Raw genomic sequence first — 22,195 nt, 5'->3', positions numbered from 1 at the left:
TGCATAAAAAAGCTTTTTTTGATGCTAGTGGGGTTGTATTAATTTGGGAACTATAGTGTCCCACAACTGGAATATTTATTTATCGTACAGAACAGGTCAACTTCTGTATTATGGGGGTTAGTAGATTGACATAGGCTAGTGCTTTTGCTGTTCTTTTAGGCCTACTCATCTTGTTGGCTGACGAAAAGTAAAATTTGGACAGTCTTCCATATGCATCTCGGAATTGCATAAGGATGTGCGCAGTTGCGTTCCCGATGTGTCCCTTCACTTGTAGCCTGTGAGAAAGACCCGATCACCCGATGGAGAGCCATCTGAGTGAGAGGTGCTTAGGAGTGCATAGTGCTCAGTGAGAGGGGCACAACGCAGCACTCCAGGCCAAGGGCACAACGGCCACTGGCTGCAAAAGGCATGGATTTTTTAGGGGGCATTACAGCCACAAAGGGGATGCCGCCGTGAAATTCGAGGCATTATCAAGCGCTTGTCAAATTGAATGAGAGACTAATGAAGTGTGTACAGCCTGCGCAAAAAACATGTATTAAATGTATTAAAAATCAAAACATAAAGCTAGTGCTTAATTTGAGCTGGATCCTGCCGGAACAGGATCCGGCACTGCTCAGATAGGACTCTGTTTGTTCCGACACTTATTTCCCCGATCCGGTACCTCTCGCGGCATGATTTATTAATTGTTTCACTGTTTGCACTGTAGACATTCTAATAAAAGCGATCAGGGTTAAAATCACTTCCCCTGCCCCCCAGAAAGACCATCAAGTAAATGCGGGGTGATCCTTTTGTGTAAGCATTCCATCCTGCCACATTGATCCCAGACTTATTTGTACATACGCTATTATTTGTACATAGAGGTTATGGGGAGGGCCAGTGTTGGAAGTAACTGATCCTGACACAGGTCTTGGTAGTGGTGATCAGCTGGTGAGGTCCCTACGTAAATCACGTCACGTTGTCTAGGCCAGTCGTCTCCCTACTGAATTTGAAATGTGGGAAAGCCAAATATATTTTTTTAAATTGATAAGAAAAGGCAATCAAGGTTGATGAAATTTTCCAAGTCTGAAAATCCAGAGAACGAGCCTGAGATCGGTCAGTGCGGAGGAGAGGCATGAGAGGCAAACTGTTCCTGATGGCAATGCCTCTTAGCTTGCAGTGCTGCTAATCCCACCTGTTCAGCATCACCACCAGCACCCCCACTGTAGGCCTACTAGCGAGTCAGACTCAGCATGAGAGGGAGATGGGGAGCTGGAGGGAAGGGGGCGGTGCATCCACCGACGAAGTGCTCAGAGCATGTGTAATTTGCTGTTCAACAACAAGCAAACGCATAACCCCTGGCTTGTCATGCAGAATTCAAATTTGGGCTGTACAACACCCAACCAAGGCGCATTTGGTGGAAGGAAGCCTTGTAGACAAGGCTAGAGGACATCAAGTTTATAGTTAACAGTCAAAGACTACAGCCATCCTTCAGAACAGCCTTGGGAGGTTGGAACCTACTACGATACCCCATTCCAAGGCACTTAAATATTAGGTCTTGCTAATTCACCCTCAATGGAACACACACACAATCCATGTCTCAAGACTTAGAAATGATTCTTTAACCGGTCTCCTCCCCTTCATCAACACTGATTGAAGTGGATTTAACAAGTTACATCAATAAGAGATCACATCTTTCACCTGGTCATTGTCATGGAATGTTCCTAATGTTTTGTAAAGTCAATGAATATAGACTATGCTTGTGGTAGTAATCGAGAGCCATAGATGGACTCACTTTTTCAGGTGCATAACTACAGTGGGGAGGAGGGTCAGCTTTTTTAAGGCTGGCTTCTTCTGAGCATTCAGTGTTCTGTCCTCCTGTAAATCACAGTTAGAATGGTACACCCGCATCTGCATTGAAGAGCTGACAGAACACATACACAGTTTGGGGCCTGAACTTCACCTCTGCAGCCTCTGTCATCTTGGTGATCATGGCACTGACCACATCATCAGCATCACTTATGAACGTTCCCCCGTCGCGGTTCCGTCGTCGCTTCCCGCTCTGGGCCTTCTTACGAGCCAGCATCACGTCAAAGTCTGACATGAAGCTGGTGCTGAATAGAGACAGTCAGCCAGTTAGCCATGCCTCCACTATAGAATGAAAGTATAGTGGCAAGAGGAAATCGATTGATTGAAAATATTGACAAAGACTTCATGAGATACTCACTCTTGGACACCACCCCTGTCCACGCCCTCGTCAGAGTCCGAGTCGTCTTCCATTGCTTTCTTTGCCGAGGCCTGTGATTGGTTCTTATCCCCCTCCAGATCCTCCTGATTGAAACCCTATTGGTGCAGAAACAACATCAGTCGTTTTGATCGGGAATCAAAGATGAGGTATAGTTTCGGTGTCTGGACAATTCCCCAAAGTCCCTAAACATTTGGGGGCAGTTTCCCCAGACAGATTAATCCTGGACTAAAATCCATTTCAATGGAGATTCTCCATTAAGAATGCTTTTTAGTCCAGGACAAGCTTAATCTGTGATTGGGACCCTTGATGTTCACAGATCTGAAAGGACTGGATATGGTCAAAAAAAACAATTTCACAGTATTTCTCTCATTTTGACTGTATTTTATGTTCCTGAATAATACAAGTTATAGGATAAATATGCTTTATGGCTAGCTCTCACTTGTCCAGTACTTTAAGATCTGTAAAAAGTGCAGGGGTAGGATTGCTAGCGGGACAAATGGAGACAGAACACTAGGAGAGGAGGCAGAACAGCAAGACAAACATACTGCTTGACATCTGACCCGCAAGTGGCTACCCTCTGTTGTGCATACGGCCCAGTACATCTACACCAGGCGGTGTCAGAGAAAGGTCCTAAAAATGTACAAACTTTAGCCACCCAAGTCATAGACTGTTCCTCTGTGCTACCGCAGGGCATGCGGTAACGATGCTAGAACAAACAGGACCCTGAATAGCTTATACACCCAAGCCATGATACTGCAAAATAGTTTGTTAAATAGTTAACCAAATAGCTACCACAAAGTCTAAGTGTAATTTTATTTTTAGAAATAAACAAAAAATAAATGTTAAAGCTGAAATGCCTTGAGTCACTAAGTATTCAACTACTTTGTTATGGCAAGTCTACATACGTTCAGGAGTAAGAATTTGCTTAACACGTCACAGAAGTTGCATAGACTTATTCTGTGTGCAATAAGAGTGGTTAACAATTTATGAGTACCCAATATACAAATAATTGTACATTCCTTCAGTCGAGTAGTGAATTCCAAGCAAAGACCATGGATGTTTTACAATGTCTCGCAAAGAAGAAGTGCACCTATTGGTAGATGTGGAGGAAAAAAAGCAGACACTGAATATCCCTTTCAGTATGATGAAGTTATTAATTACACTTTGGATGGTGTATCAATACACCCAGTCACTACAAAGATACAGGCATCCTTCCTAACTCATTTGCCGATGAGAAAGAAAAAGGCTTAGTGATTTCACCATGAGACCAAAGGCTACAAAAGTGACATAGCTTAATGGCTGTGATAGGAGAAAACTGAGGATGGATCAACATTGCAATTGCTCGACAATACTAACCTAAATGACAGAGTGAAAAGGAAGTCTGTAGAGAATACAAATATTCCAAAACTTGTTTGCAATAAGGAACTATAAAGTGATACTGCAAAAAAAATGGCAAAGGACAATTTTTTGTCTTGTCCTGATTACAAAACATTATGTTTGGGGCAAGTCTAACAACATCACTGGTACACCAAGTTATCATTACTCACTGTGTATTTATAATTGTGTGTTATTACACTTTTACAGATGCACAATTGAGAGCATCCAGTATCACCACCTGGTACAGGACCTGCACCGCCCGCAACGCATCACCAGGGGCAAACTACCTGCCCTCCAGTACACCTACAGCACCTTCACAGGAAGGCCAAAAAGATCATTAAGTACATCAACCATCCGAGCCACGGCCTGTGGACACCTCTATAATCCAGAAGTCGAGGTCAGTACAGGTACATCAAAGCTGGGACTGAGAGACTGAAAACTACATTAAGGCCATCAAGGCTGTTTATTTATTTATAACCCCATTTTGTGATATCCAAATTGGTAGTTACAGTCTTGTCCCATCGCTGCAACTCCCGTACGGACTCAGGAGGCGAAAATAGTACAAATAAAGAAAAACCATGGAATGAGTGTGTCCAAACTTTTGAAATTTGATTTGTAAAGTTAGTAAAACTCACCGTAAACTCTTCCCCCTCTTCATCACCTGAGTCACCAAAAATGTCTGCAATCATTTTCCTATATGAGAGGGAGCATAGGAACCCTACAAATCAGAACCAACCATACAGTCTAGAATATATACGCATCCTTTCAGTACATATGTATCGCATGTACTGCAGACAATGCGATACTTTTGGGTAAGCTGTCATTAATAGGACTGGGATCGGAAGTTGGTTTCATGACTATCTAAAGGATAGAAGTCAGGCTGTTAGAGTCGACGGCATCCAGTCAGAGCCATTGGAGTTGGTTAAAGGGGTCCCACAAGGTTCTATACTTGGTCCATCACTGTTCACGCTCTACATAAACAATATCGGTGATGAGATAAGTGTAAAATTCATTTATATGCTGATGACACTCATGTAACTACTGCTTCAACAGCTGACCAAGCATTATCACAACTGGAGACAGATTTTAAGATTTTACAAGGGTCTTTTATAAAGCTGAAACTTGTTTTAAATGAAAAGAAAACACATTTTTTAATTTTGAATAGGTTCAAAAAGTTGGTTGAAAATACACTTGCAAGCTTAGATGGCTCTCGAATTAATCAGGTCTCTGCATATAAATATATGGTTGGATGATAAACTGTCTTTTAAAATGCATGTTGACGAACTTTGTAAACGGCTAAAAATCAAGCTAGGCTTCCTCTATAGAAACAGGACATGTTTGTCCTCTACAAATAGAAGACAAATTGTGCAAGCTACTTTTATGTCTGTATTAGATTATGTGGATATCATCTACATGCATGCTACGGCATCCACACTTAAATCGCTGGATGCTACTTATCACTGCGCACTTAGGTTTATTACGGGTGCTAGCTACAGAACTCACCACTGTGATTTATATCAAAATGTGGGTTGGACGTCGCTGTCCATGAGACGAGAACAACATGCTCTCGTGTGTCTATAAAGCACTTCTGAATAAACTACCTTATCATCACTCATCAACATTATAACTATAATTCATAAAACCAGGTCTCAAGCAAGGATTACACGTGACGCCCCTGCGATCTCCACAGAGTTGGGTATGGCTGCCCTTTCCTGTTATGCTCCTTGCTTATGGAATAGCCTGCAGACTAAACTTAAACTTGAGACTTGTCCCCCTTGCCCATTTTAAACAATTATTGGAGGATTTTTATTTTTGTATTGCTTGCAACTGATTCAGGTAATGCAAGTTCTTGTGCTATTAGGGGAATAACCTGTGTGTAAATGTAACAATCTACTACTGTATTTTTTTAATGTTATCTGTGATCGCTTTGTTTGTCTTGTGTAATTTCTTAATCATTGTACCAAAACTGTATGTGTAAACATGTATATGCAGGGCTCAGCTGTAAAAGAGACCTTGGTCTCAGTCTGTGTTCCTTGTTTCAAATAAAGGTATAATAATAACCACCTCATACACCAGCACAGCGACTCGGTGCTGGTACTCCCTGTTATTTTTACTCATTGTTATTTGTTACTCACTGTGTATTTATTCCTTGTGTCACTATTTTAATATACTTTTTTGTAATCTATCTTTAACTCTACATTGTTTGAAAATGACCCGTGAGTAAGCATTTCACCTGTTGTTTATGAAGCATGTGAAAAATCCAAAATCCAATAATTTTATTTATGTCAAGTTACAGAATAAAAATAACAATAATACCTTGTACAGTGCTATCATTACAGAAAGAATGACAAAGTTAGTAAAAAGCAAACAGCAAATTCTCATTTATATAAGGAAATTCAAAACTCAAACGGAGTGTGAGTGTAGGGATCGGAATACTTACTCTTCCTCGTCACCTGATTCGCTGTCGCTACCAAACAGTGTTTTCTCATCCTTCCCTCCTGTCGCCTTCTGTCCATCATCCTCGTCTTCGCTTTCTGAGCCCAGTTCCCGCAGTTTGGCCATGGTTTTGTCGGGCGCTTCTGAGCCTGCGTTACTGTCAGAGTTCTCGTCGTCAGACACGGTGCGGCTCTTCTTCGACGCTGAGGAAGAGGAGTCACCATCATTATGATCATAGAGCCCCACGGCTCTGACCACAACTATTTATCTAGGAAGTCCGATTGAGGTCAGAAGACCTCTTTTACAAGGGAGACCTGGCCAACAGAGCAGCTCAATAAAAAAATACATAGACCTAACACACCACAGTGTACACTATGGAGTAATTTAAGATGCAGCCTTAATCTCCACACACTCGCTAACCATCATAGACTTCAAGATATGGTGAGTATCTTAAATGGCACCCTATTCCCCATACAGTACATTACTTTTGACCAGAGCCACCCAATTGCACTGGTCCAGCTGCCGGTCTTTAATTTTACCTGGTTCGTCAGCCTTTTCCTCCTCATCTTCACTGTCTGACAGGATGGCTTTCTTCCTCTTCACTGTAACAGCACATACACATTCAACAAAATCACATTAAGAAACCAACAGATGGTGTTAGAGACCTGATAGATACAGTGCAGGGATGTGCATCTTTCATTGAGAAAAGTAACAATACATTTTGAAACAATTTGGTGCGATTCATTTCGATTCAATGCCCTAACATTTCTTGCATAAACACATTAATTGTCCATTCTAAATTAAAATATGCTGCTGATAGAGTACATGAATGAGTTGGACCTCTCTGAGCTGGATCTGTCCAAGCTGATGCCTGCCTGTGTCTGTCCGAGCTGAATTCTGTGTGGTCTAACTTCACTATCATTTTGGGTTCCAAAAGTCCTCACAAGGATAGTAAAAACAAGGGGGATTTAAAAAAAAAAAAAAAAAAAAAAGTATATATATTTAAAACGAGACATTTCACCAGTCCACAAAATAAAACATGTTTGTTCGATTTGGACTTCAGCAAGGCTTTTCTCGGCTGTTCGGGCGCACACAAAAAATTTGAGGCAAGCCAGAGTTGATAGCCGAAGTCTATGCCCCTTCGTCGGTGATTGGTCAACAGTACAGATTATTCAATAAAGTATGTTGTCATTCAACAAGAGGACTTGTTTTCATGCACATTTTTTAATTGAGAAATACTGCAAACATCTTAGATGTAAAATTGCACAACTAAGATCTCCTCTGCTAAAACAAAGTATAACATTTCTTGAGTCATCTTAGATTCATTCTGACTATTTTGAGGAAGTGTATGTATACTGGCTATGGCATCAAAAAACTGACACAGTACTATATTTCTTACAGTTTTTCAAACAAAGGACTTTTAAGGGAGTATGCGAGCACACTCGTTTGGTTCGCCTGGCATGCTAACGCCTTTAGGTTTAGGGATACAAATAGGGTTATTTTTACGGTTAGGGGTTAAGGAAAATAGGATTTTCAATGGGAATAAATGTTTGGTCCCCAATGGGCAGTAAAACCAAGGCGTGTCTGTGACAAATATATGCGTCTATGGTGTATGCAGACACCTGAGCTGAGCTATACGAGAGACTGGGCATCTACCACCCCGCAATGTAGCCTATGGGCAAGACAATATTTAAGGGCCTTTGAACAGGGTATGGTAATAGGTGCCAGGGGCACCAGTTTGAGTGTGTCATAATCTGCAACACTGCTGGGGTTTTCACACTCAACAATACTCCATGCTGAGCACTTGTTGGCTGCTTTTCCTTCACTCTGCGGACTAACTCATCCCAAACCATGTCAATTTGGTTGAGATCGGGTAATTGTAGAGGCCAGGCCATCTGATGCAGCACTCCATCACTCTCCTTGGCCAAATAGCCCTTACACAGCCTGGAGGTGTGTTTTGGGTCATTGTCCTGTTGAAAAACAAATGATAGTGGGACTAAGCACAAACCATATGGGATGGTGTATCACTACAGAATGCTGTGGTAGCCATGCTGGATAAGTGTGCCTTGAATTCTAAATAAATCACTGACAGTGTCACCAGCAAAGCACCCCCACACCACCTCCTCCATGCTTCACAGTGGGAACCACACAAGCGGAGATCATCCGTTCACCTACTCTGCATCTCACAAAGACACAGCGGTTGAAACCAACTCATCAGATCAAGGACACAGTTGATGTTGAGATGCGTCTCTTACTTTAACTCTGTGAAGCATTGATTTGGGCCGCAATCTGAGGTGCAGTTAACTCTAATGAACTTATCCTCTGCAGCAAAGATAACGCTAGGTCTTCCATTCCTGTGGCGGTTCCCATGAGAGCCAGTTTCATCATAGCGCTTGATGGTTTTAGTAACTGCACTTGATGAAACTTTCAAAGTTCTTGAAATGTTCCGGATTGACTGACCTTTGTGTCTTAAAGTAATGATAGACTGTCATTTCTGTTTGCTTATTTGAGCTGTTCTTGCCATAATATGGACTTGGTCTTTTACCAAATTGGGCCATATTCTGTATACCAACCCTACCTTGACACAACACAACAACTGAATGGCTCAAACACATTAAGGAAAGAAATTCCACAAATTAACTTTAACAAGGCACGTTTTTTAATTGAAATGCATTCCAGGTGACTATATCATGAAGCTGGTTGAGAGAATGCCAAGAGTGTGCAAAGCTGTCATGAATGCAAACGGAGGCTACTTTGAAGAATCTCAAATATATGTTGATTTGTTTAACACCTTTTTGGTTACTAAATGATTCCATATGTTATTTCATATTTTTAATGTCTTCACTATTATCCTACAATGTAGAAAATAGTTTTTTTAAAACAACCCTGGAATGAGTTTTGACCGGTACTGTATGTGTTCGTGAGAGTCACCTTTCCAAAAAGAGGCCCGTGTGTGTTTGGACGCTACAGACAGAAGTTGGCATGTAGGCTGTACCGACTTCAGATGAGTCCCAAGACACTTGTGGGGTTGGGATTGAAAAATTATGTATTCACCTTATTTGTTGGATATGTAACAATTATTTTCTTAACAAACAGTAAGGCATTTCTGTCCTGCTAATACTGTGCTTTATGGTCTCCACTTCAGCACCCTGCAGCTAGTCTGGGTGTTGAGGACAGGGTTTTTACTGGAGATAGCTTCAAGCTGACTACTGATGTTGGTGATAAAAACATAAAAGCTGGCATTCCATAGGACAAGATGTGGTGTGTGTGTGACCCGAGATAGCTTGGAATAGTTTAGAACAATGCCTCATTGTCTCATCTTCCTGGCACCTGGGAAACTAATCCGGGTTGGGTAAAACACCATCCTGTGTAGATAACCAAGGTGGCTTATGGGAAATAGAACCATTGTGACTAAGCATTTTTAGGTCCTATATAATATCTGTTTTTTTATTTCCAGTTAGGCTCTCAGCCTAACAGTCAGAACAAGACTGTTGGGCTGACTGTTTCATTATTACAATAATGAATCGATATTAAATAAAGATGATTGTTTGAAGAAATGACCAAGTCTCTCTCAGTACTGAATTTCTACGACGGGGGTGAAAATGGAAAACATCAACGTGTTCGTCTGTCTCTTCTTTCCATAGACTAATGCGAATTAGATTTCCGTGGTCGAAATGTTGAAACAGGATTTTCCATATATGCGTTTTAATCAAATCAACTATATTCACTGAGCTTGTTTGATGCTTTAAGTACCCGGTTTGATGAAATATTTAAGACACACAAATGACTAGAGGGAGTCCGACCAGCAATTGATTTAGACTTACTGTCCTATTTTTTTTTTAAAGTTATAAATAAAAAAGACGGCAAGTGACTGACTAGCACCCATTGTCTCTCTCCATGCTGTAGCAACCACCAAAGAACATCAAAGTGTTTATCACGCTGACCGTGTTGCTAAAGCTGCAACATAATTACAACAAATTGACTGAAAAGTTGATCCCGAAATCCCTAATTTGTTTAGGAAAAACATTCCCTAGTCCCTCAACCCTTGCCCTCTTTACTTGACACATATATGCATCACATGCACGTGACCGAATAACTATTCGCAGTGGACTAGTATTACTAGAGATTTTTGGTTATTTAATTACTACTCCAGAATGGCCGTTATTCCAGAGGACAAAAGAGAACAGGGTGCCAGAGGACAATTCGAACAGGGTTCGATTTTTCCAACCTGCCCCCTGTAATTATTTATATTTTTTCAATCAATCAATTGACAGTTATGACAGAAGCCTGGAAGTTTTTATTCTAGGCATTAAGATAGTATTTCAACATTTCCAGGTGATAGGGCCACAATGATAATGCGAGCTTGGTGTCACCATAATATTTGAATTGAGGAAGTGTGATCATTATCAATAGGATATTTTTGCGATCCGCAGTAGGTCCTAAATGCACCCCGGCCTTCAGATTTGAGCTAAGGCTATGGATGAAGTTTACTTATTTCCAACCGTTTAGGTGAGTTGTATGCTGCTTTGCGATCTATTAACAACAAGGGTTGCATTAAATAGACAAAGTATTTTTACTGCCGCATTCGGCAATATTACATTTATACGCACAAAACAAACAAAAGCATTCACTGTGAAAGTTGATAGGCTACATGTAGGCCATTCATATATAGCTTATGCGTAGCACTTAGTTCAATTTATCGAATCAGTTATTGTTTCTTGCACAAACCGTGACAAACACTTGGCAAACTCAGAAATCGCTCTCAAAACACAGGGATGTCGATTTGCACGGGACTAGGAGTTAGCCCAAAAAGTTATTCTGGCTGAAATTGTTACTCTGCTGCCATGTAAAAAAAATATACTGACATGACAGTATCAGACACGACTAAAATTACAGATGGGTAATTATGTACACAAACACCACAACTTCCCACAGTAAAACTAATCCCATCCGAATAGGGCCTGACCTATAATATATAATCACATCAATAAATTGTTTATAACAAACTCTGAACACCATAACACGTGACAGCAAAATGGACGCGGATGTGACAAATAAACTTGAAAAGGGGGAATGTTTACTGGTTGCTCAGGAGGTAAAGTCAGATGTGTGGAATAAAATGTGATTAGTTATGGAAAATATTGTAGATCAAGAAAAAGATGGTAAGGAGCAAGCGCTGCGTGCATATTGTGTGCGCCAAAGGTATAGATTACAATATCATTTTTCTGACAGTTTGGAACAATGTAAACACTAAATAAATTAGTGTACCAGAGAGTCCGTTTAAGTTTTTTTAATCCTTTGTTACAGCAAAGACAAAAAAAACAGTCGCATTCATTGGTGAATGCAATTTCCAAAATGGAACGGTTTATTTATTGTTTAAGAAAATTATTCAAGGCTTGCTTTGTTCTTAACTGACTTGCCTAGTTAAATAAAGGTAAAATAAAAAATACAAAAAATTAAAAACTAAAATGCTTGATTGCATTTCAAATCATGAATGACTCGTATGCAAATAAATGACTGGCTGAAATCTAAACAAGTTACAGTATTAAGACTAAACCAGATTTGCTCTCAGGCCTACAGCTCCATTAAGGTTATACAAGGCTTCTATACTAAGCCTACTAATGATAAATGACATTACTTAATAATAGTAATATAAGGAGATCAAGAAAAAGGAGCATTATTGTTGTAATAAATATTTGGAGCAGTGTAAACAAACCTAAATAATTAACAAAAATTAAGTGTAAAGCTTCCATTACAGTAAAGCAAAGATTAAAAACTGCCAAATTAGTGAAATTGTTTACTTGACATGTCGTTGTGAGGCTTGGTGCTCACGGAATCAGTAAGCTATTAAACACTGACAGGCAACAGAAACAGGATCAGTCTTATTAGATATATTACATTTAACATTACATTTAAGTCATTTAGCAGACGCTCTTATCCAGAGCGACTTACAAATTGGTGCGTTCACCTTATGACATCCAGTGGAACAGCCACTTTACAATAGTGCATCTAAATCTTTTAAGGGGGGTGAGAAGGATTACTTTATCCTATCCTAGGTATTCCTGAAAGAGGTGGGGTTTCAGGTGTCTCCGGAAGGTGGTGATTGACTCCGCTGTCCTGGCGTCGTGAGGGAGTTTGTTCCACCATTGGGGGGCCAGAGCAGCGAACAGTTTTGACTGGGCTGCGCGGGAACTGTACTTCCTCAGTGGTAGGGAGGCGAGCAGGCCAGAGTTATTATTATATTGATGACTTCTAAAGCCAGGCACATTTAACAGTTAGGCTATTGATTATAGACCTATTCTATAATCTGCTGCTGCCTCCATTGTTCTCAAAACCAATATGCTGGTCAACTTTGCTATTATGCACATAGCAAGCAACATGGTCTAGGATAAGGCGCCATTTAAACAGTGCACTGATGTTTCAGAACCACTGAGAGCGACCTCTATCCACAACGAGGGAGAAAGTGCCTATGTTATAAAATAATATTTGTATTCGTTTTGCACCATTGTTATTATTACCACATACAATTTCAGTAGCACATGTCTTCGAGTGATTGACTGACATCCCCACAGCCTCCACAATGGATTAGTCCACTAACACAGGTGTGAAATCACAATGATTTTATTTATTTTTTTGCTATATGCTTAATTATTGAAATCTCGATTGACCAACAGCCTATTGACCAAACAACCGACTAAAGGGGTCAACCCCAACGCAGTTACATGGTTAATTCAACACTGAAAGAGAGGACACATCAGCTGTCACAACAAGAAAAAGTTTCAGAAGGTAGAAAGTAATATGCGAACCGGAGATTCATTGGTTTGGGGTTCCGATGGCCGATGAACTCAAATCTTAAAATACCCACTCCTTTAGAAATCCACTTTTTCAAGCTGAAAGACAATAGCCAGATATTACCCATGATGTTGCACAACAACGCAAGTCACTGTTTTAGTCAAAGTATGATATATTTGGGCTTGACGTGACAAAACCGAACTGCCCGCTTTGTGCACATTTGTGCGTTCCAAAATCTTAGTTTAGATATTTCTAACATATGCAGCCCTAATTGTATAAGAAAAGTGAATCTCTCGTGAAGTTTAATGACTTTACTTACATAAAAATATTGAATATAATGCAAAAAGTCCAGAATGGGCTTAATAGGTACCTGTTAACTGGGTTAACAGTTAGTTAACAGTCTAAAATGTGCTAAATGCTCTGCAGTTGGGAATTTGGATTGCTAATTTAGTAGCTAGTTAACTATCGAGCTAAGTGGTTAGAACAAGAGACATACTGTCTAATATTTATTTTGTGCGTGCAGCAAACCGCGAGTACCATTTTTTTGTTCATGAGCTGAAATGTCTGTCCTGAAAATAGTTTAGGTCAAATGTACGGAGTCGCTGTGGGGACGACGTCCTCGATGCACTTATTGATAAAGCCAGTGACTGATGTGGTGTACTCCTCAATGCCACCGGAAGAATCCCAGAACATGTTCCAGTCTGTGATAGCAAAACAGTCCTGTAGTTTAACATCGGGTTCATCTGACCACTTTTTTATAGACCGAGTCACTGGTGCTTCCTGCTTTGATTTTCACTTGTAACCAGTAATCAGGAGGATAGAATTCTCTGTGTGTGGAGTACAGGTGATCTAGAATTGTTTTCCCCTCTGGTTGCATATTTAACATGTTGATATAAATTAGGTAGAACTGATTCAAGTTTCCCTGCATTAAAGTCTCCGGCCACTGGAAGCGCCACCTCTGGGTGCGCGGTTTCCTGTTTGCTTATATCCTTATACAGCTGACTGAGTGCGGTCTTAGTGCCAGCATCAGTCTGTGGTGGTAAATAAACAGCCACGAAAAGTATAGCTGAAAACTCTAGGCAAATAGTGTGGTCTGCATTTTATCACAAGATACTCTCCTTCAGGAGAGCAAAATCTAGAATTCCTTAGATTTCGTGCACCAGCCATTTACAAATATGCACCTCGTCTTACCAGAGTGTGCTGTTCCATCTTGCCAGTGCAGCATATATCCCGCTAGCTGAATATCCATGTCATCATTCAGCCACGATTCCGTGAAACATAAGATATTACAGTTTTTGATGTCCCATTGGTAGGATATTCGTGATCGCACCTAGTCTAATTTACTGTCCAATGATTGCACGTTGGCGAGTAATATTGACAGTAACGTCAGCTTTCCCACTCGCCCTCTGCGGATCCTTACGAAGCACCCCGCTCTGTGTCCTGGATATAACCAGATGAATTAGTTGAAACATTAAAACAGCAGATTTTTTTAATTTAATGGGTATGTGGACTCAATAGGTATGCTTACCCTAATCTTTGGATACAGCAAAGATGGTGGCTAAATTAAGATAGTTTACTCCGGCCGATTAACATTGAAACATCTTTTGGTTCCGGTTTACTTAACGGGGTGGTTGTCTGAAAGACAATAATGCAATAGCAGCTGGGTCTGGTCTTCTTAGCTCATTACTTTCACAGAAGCAGAAAAAACAGCCAAGTTGGGTGTCTCGCTTCCTCTTCCTTCTCTGGCTACAACTTTTCGCCGTAGCCTACACTTGGCTGCCTGAAACATGGAGCGAATTAAAATGTGGTGAAAACTAACTAACTATGGTTTTTACACCTCCACGTTTTAGGCCAGAAAATTATCATAATCCATTGGATAATTTCACTTATTTTTGAGCTAGTCTGCATAAAAAAATATATGGAATATGGCTGAGATTATTCCTTTGTTTTATCAGGAAGTAGGCCAACTCGGAACAGGGGACACTTTTGTGAGTTGCGCAAGACGTGAAGAGCAGAGCTTTTTTCTTTTCGTTCATGTATTGAATACAGATTGCCCCATCTACAATTTGATCGATTATTAACATTTAAAAATACCTAACATTGTATTACAAAAGTAGTTTGAAATATTTTGGCAAAGTTTATAGGCAACTTTTGAAATATTTTGTAGTGACGTTGCGTTTTTTGGAAGCTGTTTTTTTATGGATCAAACGCGCTTTATAAATGGACGGAATTAATCGTACAAAAGGACCAATTGTGATGTTTATGGGACATATTGAAGTGGCAACAAAAGAAGATCGTCAAAGGTAATGCATATTTTATTTCAGCGTTTATTTCAGCCTGCTACGCTAGCTCTTTTGTTTACTACTGGTGCAGATGGGTGCATGCTATCAGATAATAGCTTCTTAAGCTTTCGCCGAAAAGCATTTTAAAAATCTGACATGTTGGCTGGATTCACAACGAGTGTAGCTTTAAATGAGTATCTTACATGTGTGATTTAATGAAAGTTTGAATTTTATAGCATTTTATTTGAATCTGGCGCTCTGCATTTCCCCTGGGAATTGGCCAGTTGAGACGCTAGCGTCGCCCTATCCTCAAGAGGTTTTAAGAAGCTCCTCTGTCCTCCACTCGTTACCTGTATTAATGGCACCTGTATGAACTTGTTATCAGTATAAAAAAGACACCTGTCCACAACCTCAAACAGTCACACTCCAAACTCCACTATGGCCAAGGCCAAAGAGCTGTCAAAGGACACCAGAAACAAAATTGTAGACCTGCACCAGGCTGGGAAGACTGAATCTGCATTAGGTAAGCAGCTTGGTGTGAAGAAATCAACTGTGGGAGCAATTATTAGGAAATGGAAGACATACAAGACCACTGATAATCTCCCTCAATCTGGGGCTCCATGCAAGATCTCACCCCGTGGGGTCAAAATGATCACAAGAACAGTGAGAAAAAATCCCAGAACCACACGGGGGGACCTAGTGAATGACCTGCAGAGAGCTGGGACCAAAGTAACAAAGCCTACCATCAGCAAGGGCATTGAAGATTAAACGTGGCTGGGTCTTTCAGCATGACAATGATCCCAAACACACAGCCCGGGCAACGAAGGAGTGGCTTCGCAAGAAGCATTTCAAGGTCCTGGAGTGGCCTAGCCCGTCTCCAGATCTCAACCCCATAGAAAATCTTTGGAGGGAGCAACAGCCCCAAAACATCACTGCTCTAGAGGAGATCTACATTGAGGAAATGGGCCAAAATACCAGCAACAGTGTGTGAAAACCTTGTGAAGACTTACAGAAAACGCTTGACCTCCGTCATTGCCAACAAAGGGTATATAACCTCTTGGAGATAGGGCTGAATTACTGCCCCCTTTGGAGGAAGTGCGTGCCCATAGTTAACATAATTTTTTTTTGTCCAAAATTGCTAATATATGCATATAATAATTATTACTGAATAGAAAACACTCTAAAGTTTCTAAAACCGTTTAAATTATGTCTGTATGTAAAGCAGAACTCTCAGGGCAGCCTTTCTCCCAAACTCTCTCTTGTCAAGAGAAAAGTTGGGTCAACTTTGACGTCATCGCTCCCACCCTTCCCAAGCAGCTACAGACCTGGGAAGTTTGTATGTGTTCAGCGCGATGTCTGCTTTCAAATGGGGCGTTCATTGTGAGAATCTCGCGCGCCCTCGTCTTTTGGCGGGCTAAAACGTTCGGGTCACGCGAAAATACATGCACTCTATTGCGAGCGGCTGATTTGGGGCGCTTTCTTTTCCAAGAAACCCCAATTGATGTCGGTTTGTCTGTTCGCGCTGATCATTGTTTTACACGTTAAAAACATCATAAAGCTCGATTCTGCACTTAGTTTGACCAGTTTAGTCGACATATAATATGTAATTTTGAAGTTTTGATGCGCAAGAGTGCGGGACCAGAAGTCATTTTGGGTGCATTTCAGCTGAAGCTGTTAGCATATGCTAATACAGAGACACACAACTTGAAACCAAACGATGTATTGGGTAAGTATGACTCCTTCTACGTCTTCTGATCGAAGAACATCAAAGTTAGGGGAATATTTATGTGGTTATTTTGGGTTTCTGTGGACTCCAAACGTAGAGGAGACATACTGCTAATATCTGAGCGCAGTCTCATAGTATAGCCTAGTGAACGAATTCTGTAACGTTAAAAATAAATGTAACACAGCGGTTGCATTAAGAAGATGTGTATCTTTGTAACTATATGTAGAACATGTATATTTAGTCATGTTTATTGCTTGTTATCTGACGTTATCTGTCGGAGCGATCATCATTTCTCCGGACATTTGAGTAGCATTTTTTGAAATGTCGTCATTGTAAACAGAGATTTATGGATATAAATGGCATATTATTGAAAAAAACATAAATGTACTGTGTAACATGTCATATTACGGTCATCTGATGAAGATTTTCAAAAGGTTAGTGAATTATTTATTTTTTAATCCTACTTTTAAATTTTATATTTTCTGGGACAAAATGGCTGCCTCTTGTCTTTTGTTTCGGTGGTGATCTAATATAAATATGTGCTATGTTTTCGCCGTAAAACATTTTAGAAATCTGACTTGCTGGGTAGATGAACAAGGTGTTTATCTTTCATTTGAGCTATTGGACTTGTTAATGTGTGGAGGTTAAATATTTCTAAGAATATTTTTTTGCATTTTGCGTTATGGTAATGAGCTTGAGCCGTAGTCACGATCCCGGATCCGGGATGGCTCGTCGCAACAGGATAACAAAGTATTGAGATAAACTTTTGTTATTGACCAAATACTTATTTTCCACCATAATTTGCAAATAAATTCATTAAAAATCCTACAATGTGATTTTCTGTATTTTTTTCCTCATTTTGTCTGTCATAGTTTAAGTGTACCTATGATGAAAATTACAGGCCTCTCATCTTTTTAAGTGGGAGAACTTGCATAATTGGTGGCTGACTAAATACTTTTTTTGCCCCACTGTAGCTTTTTGAGCAAATATAGCTTTTTGATCATGTTCGTGTGCATATCCACATATTAATGACGTCTGGAATCCAACAGGGTCGCTGGAATTATCAAAAGGTCAAAAGTCAGACAAAACAACAAAAGTCAGACATTATCAAAAAGTCAGAAAAGTGTCAACATCTTGTATAGGCATGGTTTTGCTGAAACTCATCTCGACAGGTAGTCTTTCTGAAATAATTATTTTTCATCTGACTTTCAGTATTGCCCGTCTTAACTGAAATGGTGCTCACATAACTTGAATTAGCTAGCTACAGTTAGCATACTAGCTAACAGCTATCAGTCAGTGCCTTATTTGTTGTTATTTCTCTGCTACACGTGGAAATAACCACAACGTTTAAACATTTGAACCGGGGAACGACGCATGTGACAAATGTGGTTAACGTTTAAACTGCCATTTATTAATCGTTAAATGATAAGAAAATGTTATGATTTATGTGACTTCACTATTCAGATATGGTCCTCCGTATGACCACTAAGGGGCAATGCAGTTCAATCTACCGCAATCCAGTTCGACCAGACGGTCGTCACTAGTTACCACAGCCACAGAGTCATAAACCCCGCCTATTTATACAACCTCTTAACTTCTTACCTCTTGTTAATCCAGCCTCTGTGTCAGATATCAAAAAGGCTTTACGGCTAAAGCACACCATGCGATTCTCTGAGGACAGCACCGCGTATACAAAAGCATGAAAAACATTTTTCAACCAGCCAGGTGTGCCACGAAAGTCAGAAATAACGATATAATAAATGCCTTACCTTTGAAGATCTTTTTCTGTTGGCACTCCAGCTACATCACAAATGGTCCTTTTGTTTGATAAATAACTCAGTTTAGCTGGCACGCTTCATTCAATAATCCACCGGTTTCCCTCCTTCAAAACACATACAAAATGAATCCCAAACTTTACCAATAAACTTCTCCAAACAAGTCAAACAACGTTTATAATCAAAACTCAGGTACCCTAATACATCAATAAACAATACATTTTAAGACGGAGAATCGTTATTGTCTTTACAGGAGATAAACAAAAAAGAACGCGCTCTCATCCACGCGCATGAAAACACTACAGCCAAAATGGGAGCCACTTAGAAAAACTACAAATTCTAGTAGAAGTCCTAGGAACTGCAATCTGGCAGTTCCATTGGAAACAGTAGTAGGCCGAATTATTTTATTTTTTTTTTATGGTTTGTCCTCAGGGTTTCACCTGCCATATCAGTTCTGTTATACTCACAGACATTATTTTAACAGTTTTAGAAACTTTATAAAATTATATGCATATCCTAGCTTCTGGGCCTGAGTAAAAGGCAGTTCACTTTGGGCACGCTTTTCATCCGGATGTCAAAATACTGCCCCCTAGCACAAAGAGGTTATTAAAGCAGCAATGTGTAACTTTTTGTGCGACACAAATTTCACATAGAAATGTGAGTTATAGATCTGTAATACTCATTGAAAGCAAGTTTAAGGAGAAGTAGATTCGTTCTGTATGCGCTATTTCTATGCTTAAGTTTCTATGCTTAAGTTTAGTTTAGTTTTGTACACCAGCTTCAAAACAGCTGAAAATACAAGATTATTGGTTATTGGTTTTATTTTTATGCATTTTTACAATATAGACAATAATGACTTTTTGATCTAGTGGAAACCCTACCAGAAGGCGCTCACCTTACTACTGGTGAGCGCCGTCTGGTAGGGCTTACTGCACCAATTCTCTGCTGTGTGCCTGTCCGCACTTCTCAATGTGATGGCTCGTTGCAGTGATGTGTGACAGCGTGTTCATAAACTTCCAACAATCTGGTGTTTGAGAGCTTGCACTTTGTACCTACAGAGCAATCATTATACAATTTCTACATCCAGACATTCACAGTTTGGCATCTTGTAGTCTGGCTCTATTACATGCCATTAAGGCAACATTGAAGCCGACATCCTCTACCATTGACATGGGCTGCATATCAACTGCAATCATCTCTGTCCCTAATCGCACTGCTGCAAGCAACAGGTTGGGTCTCACAGTGCCTCCCTTCAGCATGGCACCTGACACGTGTACTGCCACTAGAACTCAATTCCACCTCAAAGTTTACATTACACAACTTTCTCATTTAACTTTTCAAAGTATTGCCATACAGGACTTTGTTGGTCTCGCTTCCCTGTCTCACTCTCTGCCATTTTCCCAACTGTGAATGACAATGACATGCAGAACGCTTTATAACTGTGGCAGTCTGGGATGGCTCAGTTGGTGGAGCATGGCACTTGCACTGCCAGGGTTGGGGGTTTGATTCCCACGGGGGACCAGTATGAAAAATGTATGCACTCACTACTGTAAGTCGCTCTTGATAAGAGTCTCTGCTAAATTACTAAAATGTAAATAATTTGAAAGATGCATATCTCCTCCTACTAACATTAAAGTATTGTTGTGTTAGGTATGTTTAATTTCCCCCTTTATGATGATCGGGACCTGTTAGTGGTAGTTTAGTGATTCATTTTGTAAAACGTTTTTATCTTCTGAATTTCACTTAATGTCACACCCCTACTTGATATAGTGCAATAACTTGGAACGGTTGTAGTATGAATGTGTGTACTAATCCAGAGCATGCCGATATCTGGAGAAAGTGAATAGAAAATATATTTGAATAGGGATCAGTAGATTGATTGATTGTGTACTTATCAGGAGTCAACTGTTTTCCCCCATCCCAATACGCTGATGTAGATGGCACCTACTTGGCATTGCGTCATCATCCTCACTATCGTCCACCACCCGTTTTGCGGGACTATCCTTCTCTTGGACACTGCCTGCAGCTGCTTTCACTGACCGAGCCTCCACCTCATCCTCACTATCGGAATGCATTACAGCCTTCCACTTCCCTTTCTTCTCACCGCACTCCTCTTCCTTTCCATCAGACTTGATCTGCGCTTTGTGTTTGGGCACCTCAGTCTCAGAATCACTGCGTGCATTTGAGTGTCTGCTCCGTGCTGGAGACGGGGGCTGATCCTCGTTCTCAGAGTCACTCCCGGCTGCAGCCTGCTTGGTTTCTTTCTCCTCCATGTCAGAGGTGCAGCCTCTGTGTTTGATTGGGGGCCCCTCAATGTCCGAGTTGCTGCCTCTGCGTTTGGTTGGGGGGGTGCACTCTATGTCTGAGGTGCTGCGTTTGACTGGTGCCTCCTCCTCAGAGTCACTGTCCTCCCTTTTGTGGCCCGCGTTGTCTGACCCACTGGCCAAACCATTTGTCTCCATGGCCTGAGCTGCTCCCTCACCATGACTATTCTCATCCTGCATAACAAAAAGTGGAAATATAAAATGCTTTATAAGTCTAAGGTTAGGATAGATACAGGGTTCTACAGTGCCACCATTTCACTTGCATATGAGCCTAAATATTTTGCTGTGCGATCTGACATTTTAATTTAGGAGCACCAACGCGCCTAGAAAAATGAAGTATTCTAGCTTAATTGTGCTCCTAAATGTCTGTGTGCACCTCCATTTTTCCTTGTAAAAAAAGGTCTGCATAGAGCCCTGGGATATTATACATATTTTTAAAATGTTAATCTGTATGTGCAAGATGGTTGGGAAATCAAGAGGGTTTGACCACCACACTAGACTGGTGTTGAACACGTCTTGCTTAGATGACAATCCCCTTACCTCTGAGTGGCACGACTCATTCCTCGTCTCCTCTTCCGCATCTGAACTGGGAGCATTTTCGTCCTGTACAGGGGTGCCACCACCATCTACAAGACCAGGACACAACCAACACATTTTTTGGCATTCCAGAATGAATGTTTACAACTATTGGTATCATATACAATGGGCATGACGACAATGTAAACAATAATATTGATGCAACAGTAGCTCAGACGGGGAGAGGTCTGCCCATACTAAAGCCCTGCGCTGCCTTGTTAACAACAATATCAACTAGGCAGGCCCTCCAGGCCCTGAGTTTTGTTGATCATGGACTCTTGCCCAGTTGTGTGGTCAGGTGCCAAAAATTACAACTGGCCCAGGACAGGGCAGCACGGCTGGCCCTTAAAATGTACATGCAGAGTTAACATGAATAATACGCATGTCAATCACTCATGGCTCAAAGAGACTGACTTCATCATTACATGTTTTTGTATAAAGAAGATAGCCCTATTTAGTAAAATACCATGTCCAGATTATGGCAAGATCAGCTCAAATAAGCAAAGAGAAACAACAGTCCATCATTACTTTAAGACAAGAATATCAGTCAATCCGGAAAATGTCAAGAACTTTGAACGTTTCTTCAAATGCAGTCGTAAAAATCATTAAGCACTATGACAAAACAGGCTCTCGTGAGGACCGCCACAGGAATGGAAGACCCAGTTACCTCTGCTGCAGAAGAT

General features: G+C 40.6%; 1 protein-coding gene across 4 annotated transcripts in view; it reads right to left on the bottom strand.

The window, feature by feature from the left end:
- LOC115106764 (protein IWS1 homolog) overlaps positions 1–22,195 on the bottom strand; it is a 40,512-nt gene that overhangs the window by 16,746 nt on the left and 1,571 nt on the right. For 3 of the 4 annotated variants that reach the window (XM_065008082.1, XM_029629826.2, XM_029629825.2), the window contains exons 3-10: positions 21,477–21,562; positions 20,561–21,110; positions 6,577–6,639; positions 6,042–6,240; positions 4,237–4,294; positions 2,204–2,319; positions 1,940–2,090; positions 1,772–1,854 (exon numbers count right to left, since the gene is read on the bottom strand). In XM_065008082.1, the coding sequence (XP_064864154.1) occupies positions 1,772–1,854; positions 1,940–2,090; positions 2,204–2,319; positions 4,237–4,294; positions 6,042–6,240; positions 6,577–6,639; positions 20,561–21,110; positions 21,477–21,562 (1,306 nt within the window). Of the gene's footprint in view, positions 1–1,771; positions 1,855–1,916; positions 2,091–2,203; positions 2,320–4,236; positions 4,295–6,041; positions 6,241–6,576; positions 6,640–20,560; positions 21,111–21,476; positions 21,563–22,195 lie in introns of all 4 variants that reach the window. The other variant, XM_029629827.2, reaches the window with a different exon arrangement.

This window comes from Oncorhynchus nerka, linkage group LG23 (genome assembly GCF_034236695.1).
Source record: "Oncorhynchus nerka isolate Pitt River linkage group LG23, Oner_Uvic_2.0, whole genome shotgun sequence".
In the NCBI taxonomy this organism is placed as follows: domain Eukaryota; kingdom Metazoa; phylum Chordata; class Actinopteri; order Salmoniformes; family Salmonidae; genus Oncorhynchus; species Oncorhynchus nerka.
Note: the sequence above shows the minus strand (reverse complement) of the source record. Positions and strands in the feature narration are given on the sequence as shown.